Here is an 18,172-nt window from a genome sequence, read left to right on the forward strand (position 1 = left end):
AATTATTGAAGACAAAAATGGCCTCAGGAGGTTCACAAACAAAATGTCCCACAATGCAAAGTGCTTTGTGAAGTTTATGCCATTTTTTACCAGGAATATAATGCATATGCATACTCAGTATGACTCTACGAAAAACTGAATTCTGCTATGAAACTACATTAAACCCTCTCATACTACCTTTTCTCTAGCAATATAAAAGTCTAGCACAGTGGCTTCACACAGGAACCTATAGTTAGCAGGGCCCCATATTTGGATAACTTTGGTATTTTTGCCATCTTGAAATTCTTAATAATTTCTGAACAAAGGGATCTCTATTTTCATTTGGCATTGAGCCCTACAAATTATGTAGCCATAATAACCTGAAGTCCAGCATAACTTTTACTGAGAAACAGCCTTAAACACAACTGACCAGATAAATCAAAGGATATATTTTTGGAAGTTTATGTTATTTAAAAGCAGTAAACAGAAACAATCCCATTTACCATCACATCAAAAAGAATAAAATACCTAGGAATAAACCTTCCTAAGGAGGCAAAAGACCTGTACTCAGAAAACCATAAGATGCTGATGAAAGAAACTGGAGATGACACAAACTGATGGAGAGATATACCATGTTCTTGGATTGGAAGAATCAATATTGTCAAAATGACTATACTGCCCAAAGCAATCTACAGGTTAAATGTAATCCCTATCAAATTACCAATGGCATTTTTTCACAGAATTAGAACAAAAAAGTTTACAATTTGTATGGAAACACAAAAGACCATGAATAGCCAAAGCAATCTTGAGAAAGAAAAACGGAGCTGGAGGAATCGGCTGCCTGACTTCAGGTTATACTACAAAGCTACAGTCATCAAAACACTATGGCACTGGCACAAAACCAAATATAGATCAATGGAACAGGATAGAAAGTCCAGAGATAAACCCACGCACCTGTGGTCACCTAATCTATGACAAAGGAGGCAAGAATATACAATGGAGAAAAGACAGTCTCTTCAATAAGTGATGCTGGGAAAACTGGACAGCTACATGTAAACGAATGAAATTAGAACACTCCCCAACACCATACACAGCAGTAAACTCAAAGTGGATTAAAGACCTAAATGTAACACCAGATACTATAAAACTCTTAGAGGAAAACAGGCAGAACACTCTTTCACATAAATCGCAGCAAGATTTTTTTGGATCCACCTCCTAGAGTAATGAAAATACAAACAAAAATAAACAAATGGGACCTAATTAAACTTAAAAGCTTTTGCACAACAAAGGAAACCATAAACAAAACGAAACGACAAATGACAGAATGGGAGAAAATATTTGCAAACGAAGCAACCAACAAGGGATTCCTCTCCAAAATATACAAACAGCTCATGCAGCTCAATATCAAAAAAACAAACAATCCAATGGAAAAATTGGCAGAATATCTAAATAGACATTTCTCCAAAGAAGACATACAGATGGTCAAAAAGCACATGAAAAGATGCTCAACATTACTAATTACTAGAGAAATGCAAATCAAAACTACAATGAGGTATCACCTCACACCAGTCAGAATGGCCATCATCAAAAAATCTACAAACAATAAATGCTGGAGAGGGTGTGGAGAAAAGGGAACCCTCCTACACTGTTGGTGGGAATGTAAATCGGTACAACCATTATGGAGAACAGTATAGTGGTTCCTTAAAAAACTAAACATATGACTACCATATGATCCAGCAATCCCATCCCTGGGCATATATCTGGAGAACACCATAATTCGAAAAGATACATGCACCCTAATGTTCACTGCAGCATTATTTACAATAGCCAGGACATGGAGGCACCCTAAATGCCCATCGACAGACGAATGGATAAAGAAGATGTGGCACATATATACAATGGAATATTACTCAGCCATAAAAAAGAACGAAATAATGTCATTTGCAGCAACATGGATGGACCCAGAGATTGTCATACTGAGTGAAGTAAGTCAGACAGAGAAAGACAAATACCATATGATATCGCTTATATGTACAATCTAAAAAAAAATGGTACAAATGAACTTATTTACAGAACAGAGCCACAGGTGTAGAAAACAAAGTTATGGTTACCAGGGGAGAAGGGGGGGGGGATAATCTGAGTGACTGGGATTGACATATACACACTACAATATATAAAATAGATAACTAATAAGGACCTACTGCATAGCACAGCGAACTCTACTCAGTACTCTGTAATGACCTATATGGGAAAAGAATCTAAAAAAGAGTGGATATATGTATAACTGATTTACTTTACGGTACACATGAAACTAACACAACATTATAAATCAACTATACTCCAATAAAAAAAATTTTTTAAAAAGCAGTAAACAAACTCATACTTACCCCAAGTCCACCACAAGGTAATGAAGAAAAAAACTTTTGAGAAGAGTCACCTACACAGTAAGAAGACATGAAAAAATATATAAATTGGAATATAATTATAGTTTTAAAATTTTTTGGTGTTTATTAACACATAATATGTCACATGGTATTTATCATTTGACTCAGAAGGAAACTGATCAAATTTTAGATAGTTAAGAACTCAAACCAAATTAATGCATATATTATTACATGTAGAGTCTTTTACCCCACATGAACAAACACATACCTATGAAAGTTGAGTCTCAAGATTTTTTTCAACTGCCCTACAGGATGTTTATCACAATACCTTTTTTGTTCATAACTTATCATAAATAACTCAGCTGTTCATTACGTGTATCCTTCCAGTGTAATGTTTTGAGCCACAAAGTTTATGAAATACACTGTCATTTTTTACATGCTCCAAATATTAAAGCATTTATTCAAGTATACAGACTTATCTTTAAGTTCTGCTTCAGATATAGCTAAGACCAAGAATACTACAAACCTCTCCAACATTCACAATTTTTTAAACAAATAAGTCACAAATCACTATAAAAAAGATAACCTTTTGGGGATCTATATAATATACATATAAATGTATCTTTAAAGTAAATGCCAAAATCTTACTTGTGGCTATCTTTTGGAATTGAGATTTTATGGACGTTTTAATCATTTTTGTTTACCTGCACTTTGATTTTCTACATTATCTACTACATGTATAGAGAAAACAAAAAATTACTACTCCTAAACCTCAAGACTAAAATTTGTCTTGCAAAGTAATTAAAGGAAAGGCAGTGGGCATTTCTATATCATAGTTAAACAGCTCTGAAGTGACTCATATGGGTCACTCAGGAGATTAGTGGTAGAACCAGGTACAAACCTCCATTTCACTTATCCTAATTCATTTGTTCTACTGATGATCAATGAAATAAATAATTAAAATTGAAAACAGGTTTGTGATGGAATTCACATCATGTCAGTAAAAGTCTAAATAGATTTTACTGTCACAGAAGAAGGTTTATTTTGAAAACAATAAATTGTATGAGTTCAGTTTTCAAATGCAATTGCTAACAGATGGAAAATGATAAAGAAAAATGTAAGTGCAAATGAAAAAATAAGATATCTCGTTATATATAAGGAGCCTCATGGAAAAAAGATGAAAAGTCAACAAAAAAAATAAACAAATCATGAAAAAATATTAAAACTGGAATACTGACATCAGTAAAAGATACATAAAAAATTTTATGGATAGCTTGGGGAGGGGTAAAAAGTTTTCTTAAGTTGTTCCTCATAACAAAGATATTTCTGTATCACTGAATATTTTGCAAGGATGTGTTCACATGTCATATGTGAAATTAAAATATATAATAATGTATATTTTAATGTCTGAACTCTTCATTCCATAGTCAGTGAAAAAGGTTAAAGATAATATTACAGTGTACTGAAGTAATTTTTAAAGTAATTTAAAAAATTCTTAAACTCTAAGCAAATACAGAAAATAAATGATTTAATACTTGAGGAGAATCTAGTTTAGTACCGTTTAAATAATATTAAACAACCAAATTAATCAATAATTTAAATTTAGTAGTATGCAAAAAATGTTTATTTCACTGAATTGACTCAATTTATTTTTTAATAATGTTATATTGCCTCACCCATGGACTGAGCTCTGGCTAGCCACAAGATAACGAAAACTGGCAGTAAGAATGACAGGAATATTAATGCTAAGGAAAACCTCTCACCAGAAATGACTGAAGAGAATGTTTTAAAAGTGTCACCTTACAGGGTCTAGAGTATTTAAAGAGATAAATGCTGCCCATTTTCAAATCTAATTATTTTATAAGCTATAGATGTCTTTCAACATACGAAGACTGATGGGTCCGGTCATAATGAACTTTTGTTTAAATCCTTCCTCCTAACTCCAGAACATAACTATCAAAAGTAGTAGTATCAATTAAATTCAGAGAATTCATAGAATTGAATAAATTTCAATTTACTGTGTGTGTGCAATTGACAAACCCTCCCTCACCATCTGTGTTGGGAGGGATCAGATGAAGAAGAGGATGTGTGGGAGAAAAAGAAAGGGATAAAGAGGGAGAAAATATCTTGATGGCTATGAATTTCTACAGATTCATACATGGCAGCTTCAATCTGGCCTTTTAGATACAAAAAACAAGCCACAAGAATTCAAATTTCACAAAGAACAAAAAATTATGAAAACTTAAACTTTTAAAAGAATGGGATTTTTAACCGAGACCCTGAATTGAGGAAAATCGGCCAAGTTTCTGGATTCACGAGAGAAACTGATACAGTTCAGAAGCATCATCAAAGTTGAATTTAGTGCTCGATATCAAGACCTAGCAATGCAACATCCTTGGTTACCTTTACTCCTGTAGCTTGCACTCAAGGCTGACATCGTTACACTGATCCCTGAGAGGTGCCTATGGAAATCCACATGTGCATCTAAAGTTAACTCTAAAATCATCAATTGTATGAATTTTATCTTACATTAAGTATTCAAAACTAATGAGATAAATGGCCATTTGGATTAAAACTGTAAAAATTAAATAATTGGTACTTGGTGTTTTCATTGCATACACATTTGAAAAGGACCTCTGTCCAAGTTCTAAATTATGTATTAGAATTCATTTCTAAATAATCAAATCTTTAAATGATGTGTGTGTTTTGAGAAAATCAGTTTTTCTCAAAAGTGTCAAATTTCATTTTAAAAAAAGTGGTATTGCCATGTTTCATAAGTAAAACAGTTCAAAGTTGCCAGAGTTTAAATTTCATTTCTTTTACAAATATGTCCTTTCTCTTAAAATGTGGAATAATGGTGGTCTTGGAACATCTAAACACCTATGTGTAAATTTATCCTAACTAAATCCAAAGTACCTAGTCCTATGCTTAGGTTGAATAATAGTTTGAGACCTAGTTTAAAAATACAGAAAAGAAAAGAAATAGGGAAGGTTTTCTACTTGTTTTCTCTTAACTAAATTAACAATAATCAAAATGGACATAGCTTCCTATCTTTAAAATGCATCAGTATTTCGACCGCAGAAGACCACGAAAGTTATTGTTTGGTTTACTTCATCATTTTGGTAAACTGGGTGGGATTATTAATTCATGTTAAAATAAGGACATTTATGACAGTATCCACAGCAAAAGAAGTACTTTATGTAAAGATCTGCATGTGCAGAGATGGATTCCTTCAACAGAAAGAAGAAAAAAACACACAGATTATACATGTTTAGACTGACTCACTGTCCTTTATGTTACTATATAACTTTAATTCTTTTTTTAAAGAAATTTAAATATTTATTTTATTTTATTATTTTTAAAATAAATTTATTTTATTTATTTATTGGCTGCATTGGGTCTTTGTTGCTGCGTGCGTGCTTTCTCTAGTTGCGGTGAGCGGGGGCTACTCTTCATTGCAGTGTGTGGGCTTCTCAGTGTGGTGGCTTCCCTTGTTGCAGAGCACAGGCTCTAGAGCACAGGCTCAATAATTGTGGCGCACGGGCTTAGTTGCTCCGTGGCATGTGGGATCTTCCCAGACCAGGGCTTGAACCCGTGTCCCCTGCATTGGCAAGCGGATTCTTAACCACTGCGCCACCAGGGAAGTCTATATATAACTTTAATTCTACTATACAAATTGATTTTCATCATCAAATTTTCATAATATGCTTTCTAAAAATTGAGTAATTTTTCTGTGTTCCCCTTTCTGGCAATTTCTCCCTACCCTGCATGCATGTACACACACACACACACTCAACCATATACCTTTACTTCATAAATTTAGGGATGCCTGCCACTTGTTTTAAAAGGGCAGATTTTTAGCATTATAATTGGTAACTGTTAATTTCCCCTTATAATTGCTTTCCAAGATGCCTGCCTACTACATATCATACACTTGCTTTTGAATTGTTTAGGACCAGTTAATATAAAATCATTTTGAAATAATACTGAATTGCGTGAAAGAGTCCAATAATTTGGAACTGACACAATAGGTTTATTTGAAAGAAAGGGACAAGAAAAAGTCCTCGAATGCCTTTTTAGCTAAAAAACTTAAAACATGATCTTTTTGTCATACATTGCCATGTCATGTATTGTTATTCCACTGTAAAAGATTATGAATAAACATAATTAATAGATTGTTTCAGTTAAAATAAGGTTTTGTCATGAACTTTCTTCAAAATCTGTTGTTTCTATCACTCATATAAAGTCTATATAAAACTGTGAAACATAAATTTGATTTTAAATTCTGATAATAAAGTTTTGAAAAATCATAACTTACAGATTATGTTTATTAGTTTTCTACTTCTGTCAACTGCTATTTAATTCCATAATTAAAACATGCATTACATAGACTACATTAAGATTTAAAATGCAATCTTACTATAAAATACAGTGTTCTAGGTGTAGCAGTAAGGAGTTTTCACTTAAAATAAGTTGTATTATGCCCTTTGTCTGTTAAGGTCATAGAAAAAAGAACTGAAAGACACAAAATAAATGTGAAAGGTGAAAATAAATTTGCATAAAGAACGTGAAAACTATTTTTTTTAGTTTAAAAATGTAAGCAAGCCAACTCCACAGTGCATTTATTCCTGTCAGCTAAAACACAGTGAACAAATGCTATTCAAATAAAAGTAAACATCATGAAACTTGCAGTGTCATTTTTTCTAATGTAGGATTTTCTTAATCTACATTGGCTTCTGTTGTAAACGACTCATTCCACAGAGAAGTGCTGTTGGAAAAGCTGATTTTTTGTCTCACTGCTTGCCAAGTATTTTGAACTGACAGCAGCACTGACTAATGATAGTGCTGGAATGTGCTGTTCTCAGTAGAATGGAGGCCCATACAGACCTAGTAGTGTCCTGGGGTCCAGCTTCTGTCCATCCAGGGGGTTGGTGCCATACAACAGTGAGTGATGTTCAGAATGAACAAGCTGTATTTCCTCCAGGCTGGCTTTTCGACCTTGAATTCGCTGAAAGAAAACAGCAGAAACCTACAGTACTTCACTGACAACATTTAGGAGAAAATAAGACCCCAAGTCACATTTAAGATGATTAATAATGGTCGGAGTTTCATCATGTAGGAGGGTGACACGGATTTGCATTAACAAGGTACCATAATAATATTTGAAAAATAAGTGTATGCAAGGTTCAGATGCAATGGATTGCTTATGCCTAAGTGGGCAATTGACATTAAGCATATTCTTCTTTGGCATAAAGAAAAAATCTATAAAAAAGATTGGGATTGACACATATACACTATTGATACTATGTATAAAATAGATAACTAATGAGAACATACTGTGTAGCACAGGGAACTCTACTTAATGCACTGTGGTGACCTGAATGGGAAGGAAGTCCAAAAGGGAGGGGATATATGTATATGAATGGCTGATTCATTTTGCTGTACAGTAGAAACTAACACATTGTAAAGCAACTATACTCCAGTAAAAATTAATTTATTAAAAAAAAGAAGATAACGTCTACCTTATAGTATTACTGTGAGGAACAAATGAAATAAAATAATTATGTAAAGCATCAAACAAATAAGTTAATAATAATTAATTAAAAATTAATAATAATTAATAGTTAACTCCTTTGTAAAAGTACCAACTTAAAAACAAACAGGAGCTATTGCTTAGCTAACAAGTAAATTCAACCCTTACTTTACACTCACCCAAAGAACTTGTTGAAACAAATACCTTATTGTTTCTTAAAGGACATAAGTAAATACCAATACATTTTAATGTATTTGATTATTACCCATATGCTGATCACTTCATGTGTGTGCACCTCACAACAGTGTTCATCTAGACCAATGTCACTCAAAATATGTAACACTGGGATCGGTAACAGTTCAGGAAGTGTTTATGAATGGTCTGTGATGAGGTCTGCATAAAGCTTGAGAATAAATATTTAGAAACTTTTATAGTAATCTGACAGAGTATTTTTATGTCTGTTGAATCAAATATAGTCTTGTATGTCTTCAATTTTTATTTCACTATTGCGGTATCTCATTTTTAATGTATTTTATATAAGCATTAGTCTGTGGCAGAATGGAAATTAAGCAAAAACAATAACTGCTGTTTAATCAGAGACAGTTTGAGACACTCTATAGACTCAGTCAATATTTTTACACCCATGCTAGGCAGAAACTTTCACTTCAGCTAACAAAGAATGGTCCTTCAACATAGACAAAACTGTACATAAATTAAATCTCAGTCAGTCAATGGACAAAGTGTTCTTCCTGGTCACATTTCTCAGGGGGCACATCTTTGAGCCCAATAAACGTGCTGGTGTATGAAGTTAATTAGCCTTATTTTAAAAATTGCTGTGCTTTCCTAAAATTACCCAAACCGTATTAATATTTTACCTAAAATATCTATCACAACAAGACACTTGTAAGGTAATATATTACCAGAGAACTACAGTAAAATTCAGAGAGAATCTGTTCAGGGAATCCTGTCCTTTCATGTTCCTGACCATGAATTACCAGTTGACGTGGAAACATAAGGTGACAATGACACCTCTCAGGACCAAGATAATTCCACGCTCAATCTCCCTGGTTTAAGGTGATACGGCTGCTGCTGTGTGGTTCCCTGAGGGGGCAGGCAGGGAGAACCTCGATACACTGACACTTCCTAGAGCTTTACTGGGTAGAGGTGCTTGTCACTGAAAATAAATCATCATGTCACAGTGAGAAAGGAATGGTGAGGGACCCAAGGGGTAAGAAGAAGGTAACAGGAGTGATGTAAAACAGAAACGTCTTGACGCTGTGCCATTATGTGCTGAATAAACAAATGCTTATGGAATTTCTTTGTGATGGCACTGAAGTTCCCTGTGTTTGACACCCCATTTACGTTTCCTGAAAAATAAAAATATGCTTTGGAGAAATTATTCCCAGGTAGGTGTTGAATGTTAAAATTAAACCAGGTAGGTAATGCTGAAGACCAGGGCAAATTTATGATGGCCATCTGGTCAGCCACTGCTCTGATCAATAAACAAACATGTTATTGACCTAGATGGCTTGCTGGTAAACATTAAATTTGGAGACATTTATGGAAGACCAGAACAACCAAAGAAACAGAATGACACGTAATGAGAAAGAGAAAGTTCTAAGTCACTATTAAAGGGAAACATTTTAACTGGGAGATTTCAGCTGGTGGAAAATCCCCCAAGATAAGTAGTAGTAACTCCATGGTCTGAGTCATCTAATGTTGGAATGAGCAGCACGCTGGAAACCAGACTGTGGCAGCCGGTCCTAGTCTGGCAGAATAGTGAACACCATGAAATAACAGGGCTTCCAGCTCTCACTTCTATGAGTCGATGAAATCCATAGCCACTAACATCTTATACGCTGATACAGTGAAACATCTTTATCTTAAGCAATGCCAGCTCTGTAGCTATCAGACCCATGTTTGGACTACTATCATAAAGCTCCATCATTTTTTCCCTTTCTCCTTTTCTATAAAGATATTTTTCAGCTCTACACTGAATTTTTGCCTCTGGTGTAACATTAAACACCATTAGTAATAAATATATCTTTATGTTTTCACAAACTAGTCATATATATTTACATAGCATACATTCCATGCTTGTCCTAACTCCTTTCTCATTCTCCCACAATCCCACTAGTATTCAGGCTGAATGTTCAATCACACATTTGAAAAATAATCTGCTAACAAGATTCAATTATTGACAGTAGCTCAAGAACTGATAAATCTTAAGAGAACACCTGCTGAATCTCAGTCATTCCCTTGTGTAATATCAGTTAACTAACAGTAAGGATAGAGCATCTGGCCCAGCCTATTTAGCTTTCACTTATTCTAAGAGTATTCCTTTTTAGTAGACCCAAGTCCTCCCCCTCACTACTAAAATGTAACAAAGTATACAAGTATTTCCTTTGATTTCTTCGCCCCCAACCCCACTTCTTTTTGATTCCCAGGAAGTATTTTAGAATGGCTCTTTTTATTATTATAGAATATGTTTCTTTACAAAAATATTTACACTAAATATAAGCACTAATTCTTAACAATCACTTTCTGCGTTTAAGGCCGCTGGAGAACAAGACCCACAAACAAGGGTGTACATGTTTCTACAGAAAGAGGGCAGTGAAAACCAGTTCAATATGAAAAAATGTTTCCACCTGGAGAAAGGACCTGGAGAAAGCATGCTCTGAGATTTATACCTCCAAGAGGCACTGCTGTGGGAACTCGGTGGATGTCTAAGCTAAAAATTCTGAAACAGCACCAGCTCTCCTTCTTTCTTAACACGGAGGATCTCCAGTAGTTCGTTCTGCCTCACTATTATCAGATGTCTTAAATTTGTCACATTCTACTTTTCCTCTCAAATTGAGGTCTCCAACCGTTTTCATTTTCTGGTATCATCATCAGTAATTTATTAAGTTATGTGTTTATGCTTAAATATAGATAGTTCCGTTTAATCCCTTCCCATCTTTTCTATTTCCTGTGTACCCTTTATTCCTTCAATTTTCTCTCATGATGCGCTTTTGAGCCAAAGGTCAAGAGCACAGTGAGTCACAAAATAGGATAAAGTGCTCTGATAACTGTAATTTAGGGAGATACTGATTTCCGTTCTCAGAGATATTTAGCCTGCAGGATGCCTAGCTAAAGTCATCTATGATTCTGACCAAAAGAATTTTTGAGAATTCTGAGTATATATCTGGACACTCAATGCCTATAAAGGACGGCATGGGTCTCCACCTGGGTATTTCTCACTTGAGATCCAAATATAGGTCTTAAGTAACTTGCCAATATAAGTCTAAGAAAGAAAGCTTATAGCTCTTCTTCCAATTTCTCAGTAAAGGAACGCTGCCATGTAGGAGGTATTCATTATTCTATTTCCATTCTCTGTGACCTGCCCTCAAGTAGTTTCTTTCTTGAAAACAGGAAAGGAACTCATGTGCCCTGAGCGCCTACACTGTGCTAAGCACCCGAGGAATATGATCTTATTTATTAGATCAGAGCCCCAAACAGTATACATTTACGTTTGAAGTTTGACTAAAGTTGTTCAAAATGACCGTATCATTGAGTATCACAACACACCCTGGTTTTTTCCGAAAGAAGTAGTCGTTCTGAATTAAAGCCTGTTAATGCAACCTGATTATAGAAGGAATGTTCTGAACATGATCTACAAAGTCATACTGTGACAGGATAAAATGCAGCCTACCCACACACAGAGCACACACACGGTATAGATTCATATTTTTTTCTGCCAAGGAGCAGGGAAAAAAGGAAATAGTTCTATTCCTTCCCCTCCTCTGTTCAAAGCCTGGATTGAGGCCAGTGTCCTAATCAGTTCTCATTGGCCCTGGAGGAATCAGAACCTTTTGTAAAATATAATAAAGGGCATAAAATCATGATAAAATGCATGAAAAAGCAGTGCCTTTGGTTAGGGAACTAGAAATAATTTAGCAGAACAGATGGATTGCATTGGTTTGGTATTATTGAGGACATGAAAGGGCTTATTTTGTGGCAGTTCCAAACTAAGAGAAAATGTCCAACTTAAATTTGACAAGTCAAAGTACCTGCCTCTGCTGGGGGAGACCCCATTTTCTTTAATCATTTTCAAAGTGGTGACATATTAGGCAAGAATTTCCACTGAAATATCTCATTTTCTGAAAATATTTCATCCAGTGTCCCTAAATATAGGGATGCGTTTTTATTTTTTTCGACAAAGATCTGCAGGGCTGCAGACTTACAGAGTTAAAGTAAAGAATCATAAACGACTTATGACTGTCAAAGTTACCCTCTGTTACAAATCCCATTCTTAATATTTAACGAATCAGTTCACACCTATTCATTATTGTCGATACTCTTTCCTCTCTTAAACAAACACAAAAAATCTGGTCTCATTGCTCATGCCCAAGCTTACCAACTGGAGTTTTCAAACGCTACAACCAACTGCTTCTTTAAATGTTACAAAGAAGATAGTTTCTACACCCTCCCCGCACTGCATTCTCTCCTTCCATAGACCCCTCATCATCTAATAACCTGTTCTCCTCAAGAGTCTTTCTTATAAGGAAAGGGGAATGAAAGAAGGAAGGCGGCTACTAAGCCAGCAGGCAGTCCAACAAGCTCTTGGTCCTTTCTGTCAGTCATATGAAAAGAAAGTGAATTGCAAGTCAGGAGCCCTGAGTTGTGGGTTCTGACTGTCACATGTCCTTAACGTGCCCATAGCCTGCTATGAGGTAACTTTCTGGAGCTTTGTTTCTTCATCTATAAACATAAGGAGATTTAACCAAATTACTTTTAGCCCTAGAATGGTAAGTGAAAATGGTAAGCCCTAAAATGGCTATGTGAAATTACCTTATACACAACACTCAATAAAACATGCCTTATTTTGATTTATAGATTTGCCTTGGGCAAGCAAATATCATAACTGAAATGATAAATTACCATGGTTGAAGCAAGAGAGGAGATCTCACTATGAAGGTTTTCAAAAAGATGCTAGGTTTTCCTTGAAGCCCATTTTTTTAAAATGCTTAATTATATTTGAAAAATAAGAGAATTTTTTAGAACTCATTTTCCTATCCCATGACAACTTCAAAATAAAGAACATTTTTCCCAATTTAAAATTAAATTTGTGCATGAAGCTTCTGAGTTAATACCACCTTTGTTTCTCAGGTAAATGTTTACTTTTGTTACTCTCCCATCTCCAAATATTTGACTCCATTCACCTCTTTGTCTCTACCTCATTAAGCTTATGTTAAGAAATTGAGTTTCTGTTGATTTTTAACATTGGTGAGCCTTGGAATCAGCTGCAGAAGTTTAAAAGGTATTAATGCCTGGGTCATACCTTCAGAGCTCCTGGTTAACTTTGTCTGGTTACAACCTAGGCATCTAGAAACTGACAACCACCCAGTAGATTTTAATGGGCAACCTAGGTCAAGAACCACATGTTAGAGGGAGCTGTCCATTCTTCCTGCTCATAAGCGAATCCAAGATACTGACCCTGTACTAACCAACACTGGGGACTATGGAATAGTTAAAATAAATGGTTGGCAGAGAGAAGGTTGGAGAGTAAAAAAAAAAAAAGTTTATCTGATCTTCAAAATGACAAGTGCCATCTACTTGCATGTAATACTGCTTGATTCAGTCATTACAATTTATTTACAAATATTTCAGGGCATAGAATAATTTCAAAAGTACTTCAGAAAACAGCAAGTCCATTCAGTAACAAATGTCTGGGTGGTAAAAAGCGTATGTACTATGTATTTTTTTTCCAGTTTTATGTCCACTCATTTCAAACCATCATGCTCATCAGAAAGTAAGAAAAAAATGTTATGCCTCAGTGTAACTGGCTCAATTTTCACAATTTTTATGCAACTGAATCTCCTATGTTGCAATTATTTTTTTAAACATTGTAATGAACATTTTACTGATTTGGGTTGAAGCATTTTTTTTATAATAATCACGTATGAAACAAATTTGTCACAATAAATATTTTGTTACTTTAGCACAACAACTTTCAGATAGTTCAAATCCATATAACTAGTCATTTTTTTGCTAATAAGTTTTAATGCTGCTGTTTAAAAAAAAAAAATCCTGTATCACTTTCCAAATGGACTCAGAAGGGCAGCCTGTCTTACTTCCTTTTATTGGTTGTTTTCCACATTAATTCTTCCTTTTTTTTTTTTTTTTTTTTTTTGCAGAAATCAAAATCAAAACAAAAAATTCCAAATCATCTTAATTCTGATTATGGGCTGTACGGGTATTTTTAATGTTATTTATCTGCCAGGGTCCACTCTACTGGGTTATACAAATTTCTCTCAGAATAATGACATCTTGGTTTACTCATCACATCTAGATCATTTGTACTTCTTTCCATAACTGCCATATCCTTTAGAGACAATTCACAAGATTCCCTGTTTGAGTTTCTTATTGCTTTCTGGTTAGATTCTAAGACACAAGCACACACACACAAGTTTTTTGCAAACTAAACAAAACAGTAAGCTGTTATGTGCTGCCATCTAGTTAGATTAGTCCATAAAACAAATGTTTAATTGAATTTCCATTAACTTGCAATATTTAGTACTTTGTAACCTTCAAGTCAGAAAACTTGCACACTTCAAAATTGAGTTTCTCAAAAGAGTACTATATTTCCTCATTTAGATTTACAAAAGGTATTTTAAAAATCACTTGTGTGTGCAGGAAAGTGTGCTGGGGACCCTATCCCTGAGCTCCTTGGCATCTTAAGATTTTACACTAAACCTGCTCTCCACTTTTTTCATTGGAATGGCTGAGAAGGCCCAGAAGGGGCAACAGTAGCTTGGTTCTGTGTCCCAGAATTGTTTTGTAATTACTTTGTGTTGGCACTTGAATAAAGGAGTTAAACATTTCAGCACCAGTATGTTGCTTATGGTTTTTACTTATGAATTAAGGGAAACAAAGTTATTCAATATTAGTCACAAAGAGGCAATGCAAATTCCATATAATGTGTAATCCAACAAAAGCATTATAAAATGTTATTATTCTCAAAACAAATGTGAGAGCAAGCAAATGTCTGTGGGTGGCTTGGTGGGGCCGAGAGTCATGAGCACTTCTGGAAAAACAACTGCAAGTGCATTTCTAACAGATGATGGGTCAACCTCTGCAATTTTTTAAGCACAGAAGAGCACATCTTTTTCTTCAGGGGCACACACACTTCAGAAACCTGGCTACCTAATCCAAGAGCTTATTCCCAAAGAGGACACCAAATGACCCCTCCAGACCCATTTCTTACGGTGACAAGAAAGCTGCTGGTTTTGCTTTTTTACTCCCAACAGAATCACTAAACTCAGTGTGAATGATTCAATAGGGGAAACAATTAAATGGCGTTGGCATGAGGACTAATAACTACTTCAATTTTTTTAAATCAGTGCCACGTCATGCCAAAAGAAGTTAACCCAGGTAACCACTGTAATCTAATATAATAAGGACTAATGTTTTCTCTGGCTGCCAATCAGGACTGTAATCACAGCCAATTTACACTATAGCTTACAAACTAAAAGCAATATGTTTACGAAAACATCCTAAAAATTTTGTCTACTCTTAACCAAAGAAAGTGTTATGCTCCAAATTAACTTCTCAGGCATCTAATTTCATATGATCTTAGAGCTGAAAGATCCTAGCAAATATCCTGCTTAACACCGTCAGCTTACATATGGGAAAACCAAAGATCACTAAGGTTAAATGATTTGACAAAAGTACACAGATAATTAATGGCAGGACTAAGGTCACTCTAACACTGAACAATAACCTTTGAAGGAATCCATTTTGATTAATTTTCTACATTGATAAATGAATTGAAACGATACATAAGTTTGATTTGTGGATCAGACTATTGTTTAAAAACAAAGAAGCCCTTTTAATGTTTTAAAATTGCCATCTTTTCTATCATGATCATTGTTTAATTGCAACATTGACTACTCCATTGGCTGAGGAAAGTATTTTTTTTCTCTGTACGCCCGCAGAATTGAGACTCCTTACCTCCTGTCCCAGTGAAATTCTATGGCATGTTTTGGATTAGGTCAGCATAAGTCATAGATGTTTCGATAACACAGGAGCAAATAAATAATATGGGCAACAATTCCATCACTTAGGAAAGCAAACACCTGCTGAACTGCTCTTAAACTATGTTAGGAAAAAGAGTGTTCTGTTTGCATTTTTAAAGTTTTGGATCAGACTTTTGTGATTGGTCTTCGTTAAGAGCCGATCTGCCAATCTGGGCTTTCAAGTGCGTTATCTGTTAATTGTGTGACTGTTTGCTAGAGAGACTCATATTTGCTGACTGGACTGGAACAGACTCACTCATTCTCACTCGACTGTGGGGTGCCCACTGTTCTTCTAACATTTCATCCTGGGTCTGATGTCACATCAGCAGTGCTGTTGTATAAACTGAATTTCATGGTTTCAAATAATACAAGACTAAAATAATGTGATGTACCAGGAACTGAAAAAGAAGACTGATCACAAAGGGATAATAGACTTTTAAATTTTAAGACCAGTGTGAACCATATTACATTCCATTTACTTCTGCACTTTGCTCCTTTCATAAATAGTGTTCTTTCAGGTAACAGATTTAAGGGATATCACAAACTAACAATGCATTTGAGGCTGTGATCAGGCACTGCTAATTTGGAGCAGTTGGGGCAGGGCTTCAGGATATAACAAAGACTTGAAAGTGAAAAAATGTAAACAGCAATGCCTCAGCTTGCAAAAGTAAAGAGAGATAGCCAAGCTAGAAAACATCTACAGTAGATGCGAAGGTGAGACAGGAACATTCTCCTGAATAAATATCCATTAAGGCTAGTCTACCACAAGTAAGTCTCCTTGATGGTTTACTTTACCGGCTCCATATAGGATTGTGCAGACAATAGAGTGGTTTGGCTTCCAAACTGCATTATCAAAAACATGGAAACCTTGAAGATAACTCTAAAATTTAGCAAAGAATATGAAAGCCTTCTGCCATGTAATATGGATGCTACTGGCAAAATATGAATAATAGACTTTCACTGAGCAAAGAACTAGAGAAATAAATCTAGCTGAAATTCCTTCACTTTGGGGTTTCTAGGTAAAGGATACATTTAATCAAAAGCAGAACTCTACATATGAAAAACATTTGATAATTCTATTATCAACACATAATAAAACTTCTGAAACTAAGTCTGTATACACTGCTCTGACGTATTCATTCACAACCCCAACTGCTGAATGACCCATCGACATTATCTATATTTTGATGTAAAGAAAATAACCGTTTAATTCCCCTGTAAGATGAGATAGATAGTTCACCTTCAAAAGAGAAAATCAATAAAGAAAATAATTTATCCTTAGAAATGAACACAATGAATGAATGAATGAGTTTGCATCTTCGAAAGTCAGTTATTTTTAGTACTTTGCAGAGAAGAAAGATCAGACTGAATTAACTCCTGCTATCAAATAGTGGCAAGTGCACTTGACTCTAAGAAACAGTCTGTCTGCTTTGGCACCTCTGTTTCAACTGAAATATTTTACAGGTTCACTTTAAAGTAAATTGGCTTTGAATAGAATTTTATTGACTACATTTTCGATTGTCAAAATCAGTTAACTCAATTAACTCAAAAGTAGTCACAAAAGATTGTCTTTATTTTATCAAAGTATAGTGAATTTAATATGGTTTCAATGTATTAGTTTCCTTCTGACTTAACTATGGTCAAAATATCAGTATTATCCGTTTACTTTTTTCCCAAACTGGTAAGAACTAGTTAGATTCCCTTCATTGCTCTATAAAGAAGGATAACAGAACCAAATATGTTCTGCAACATGTTAAATTATCAGTCTCTAAGAATAGGGACCATGTTTGTCTTGTGAAATTCCATAATTCTAGTCCCTAGAACACATCTGGAACAGAATATAGACCCAAGAAAAAGTGCTTTTGATCAATAAATGTTAAGGTAATGTAAGAAAACACATGGGGGATATTTTTCTTTTAAAAAAGTTTTAGACTCAAATATAGACTGTTACTGGATCTTAAGCAACTTTGGACATTTACAGCAACTAAATCAAACAACTGCTCGTTGTTATATATTCTGCAGATTTGACAATGGGAGTCTTTTTGACCTGATAACATTTTTACTTTTAACTGTTGAAAGCCTAAAGAAACAAATTTTTCTAAATAAAAAATGAGACTCACCAAGAATCTACAGAAATGAATCTAAACATCAATAAAAAGAAGTGACTTTTCTTCGTAAGAAGACAGTTAGTCTTTTAAAACTATTCATTTCCATGAGGC

The 18,172-nt window shown here is 34.7% G+C and overlaps 1 protein-coding gene across 13 annotated transcripts in view; it reads right to left on the bottom strand.

Annotated features, from left to right (window-relative positions):
• HDAC9 (histone deacetylase 9) overlaps positions 1-18,172 on the bottom strand; it is a 1,001,951-nt gene that overhangs the window by 285,840 nt on the left and 697,939 nt on the right. For all 13 annotated transcript variants that reach the window (XM_068550546.1, XM_068550536.1, XM_068550537.1 and 10 more), the window contains 2 exons: positions 7,251-7,371; positions 2,367-2,416 (listed from right to left, as the gene is read on the bottom strand). In XM_068550546.1, the coding sequence (XP_068406647.1) occupies positions 2,367-2,416; positions 7,251-7,371 (171 nt within the window). The remainder of the gene's footprint in view (positions 1-2,366; positions 2,417-7,250; positions 7,372-18,172) is intronic.

The sequence above is a fragment of the Eschrichtius robustus genome, chromosome 8 (genome assembly GCF_028021215.1).
Source record: "Eschrichtius robustus isolate mEscRob2 chromosome 8, mEscRob2.pri, whole genome shotgun sequence".
NCBI classification, from domain to species: domain Eukaryota; kingdom Metazoa; phylum Chordata; class Mammalia; order Artiodactyla; family Eschrichtiidae; genus Eschrichtius; species Eschrichtius robustus.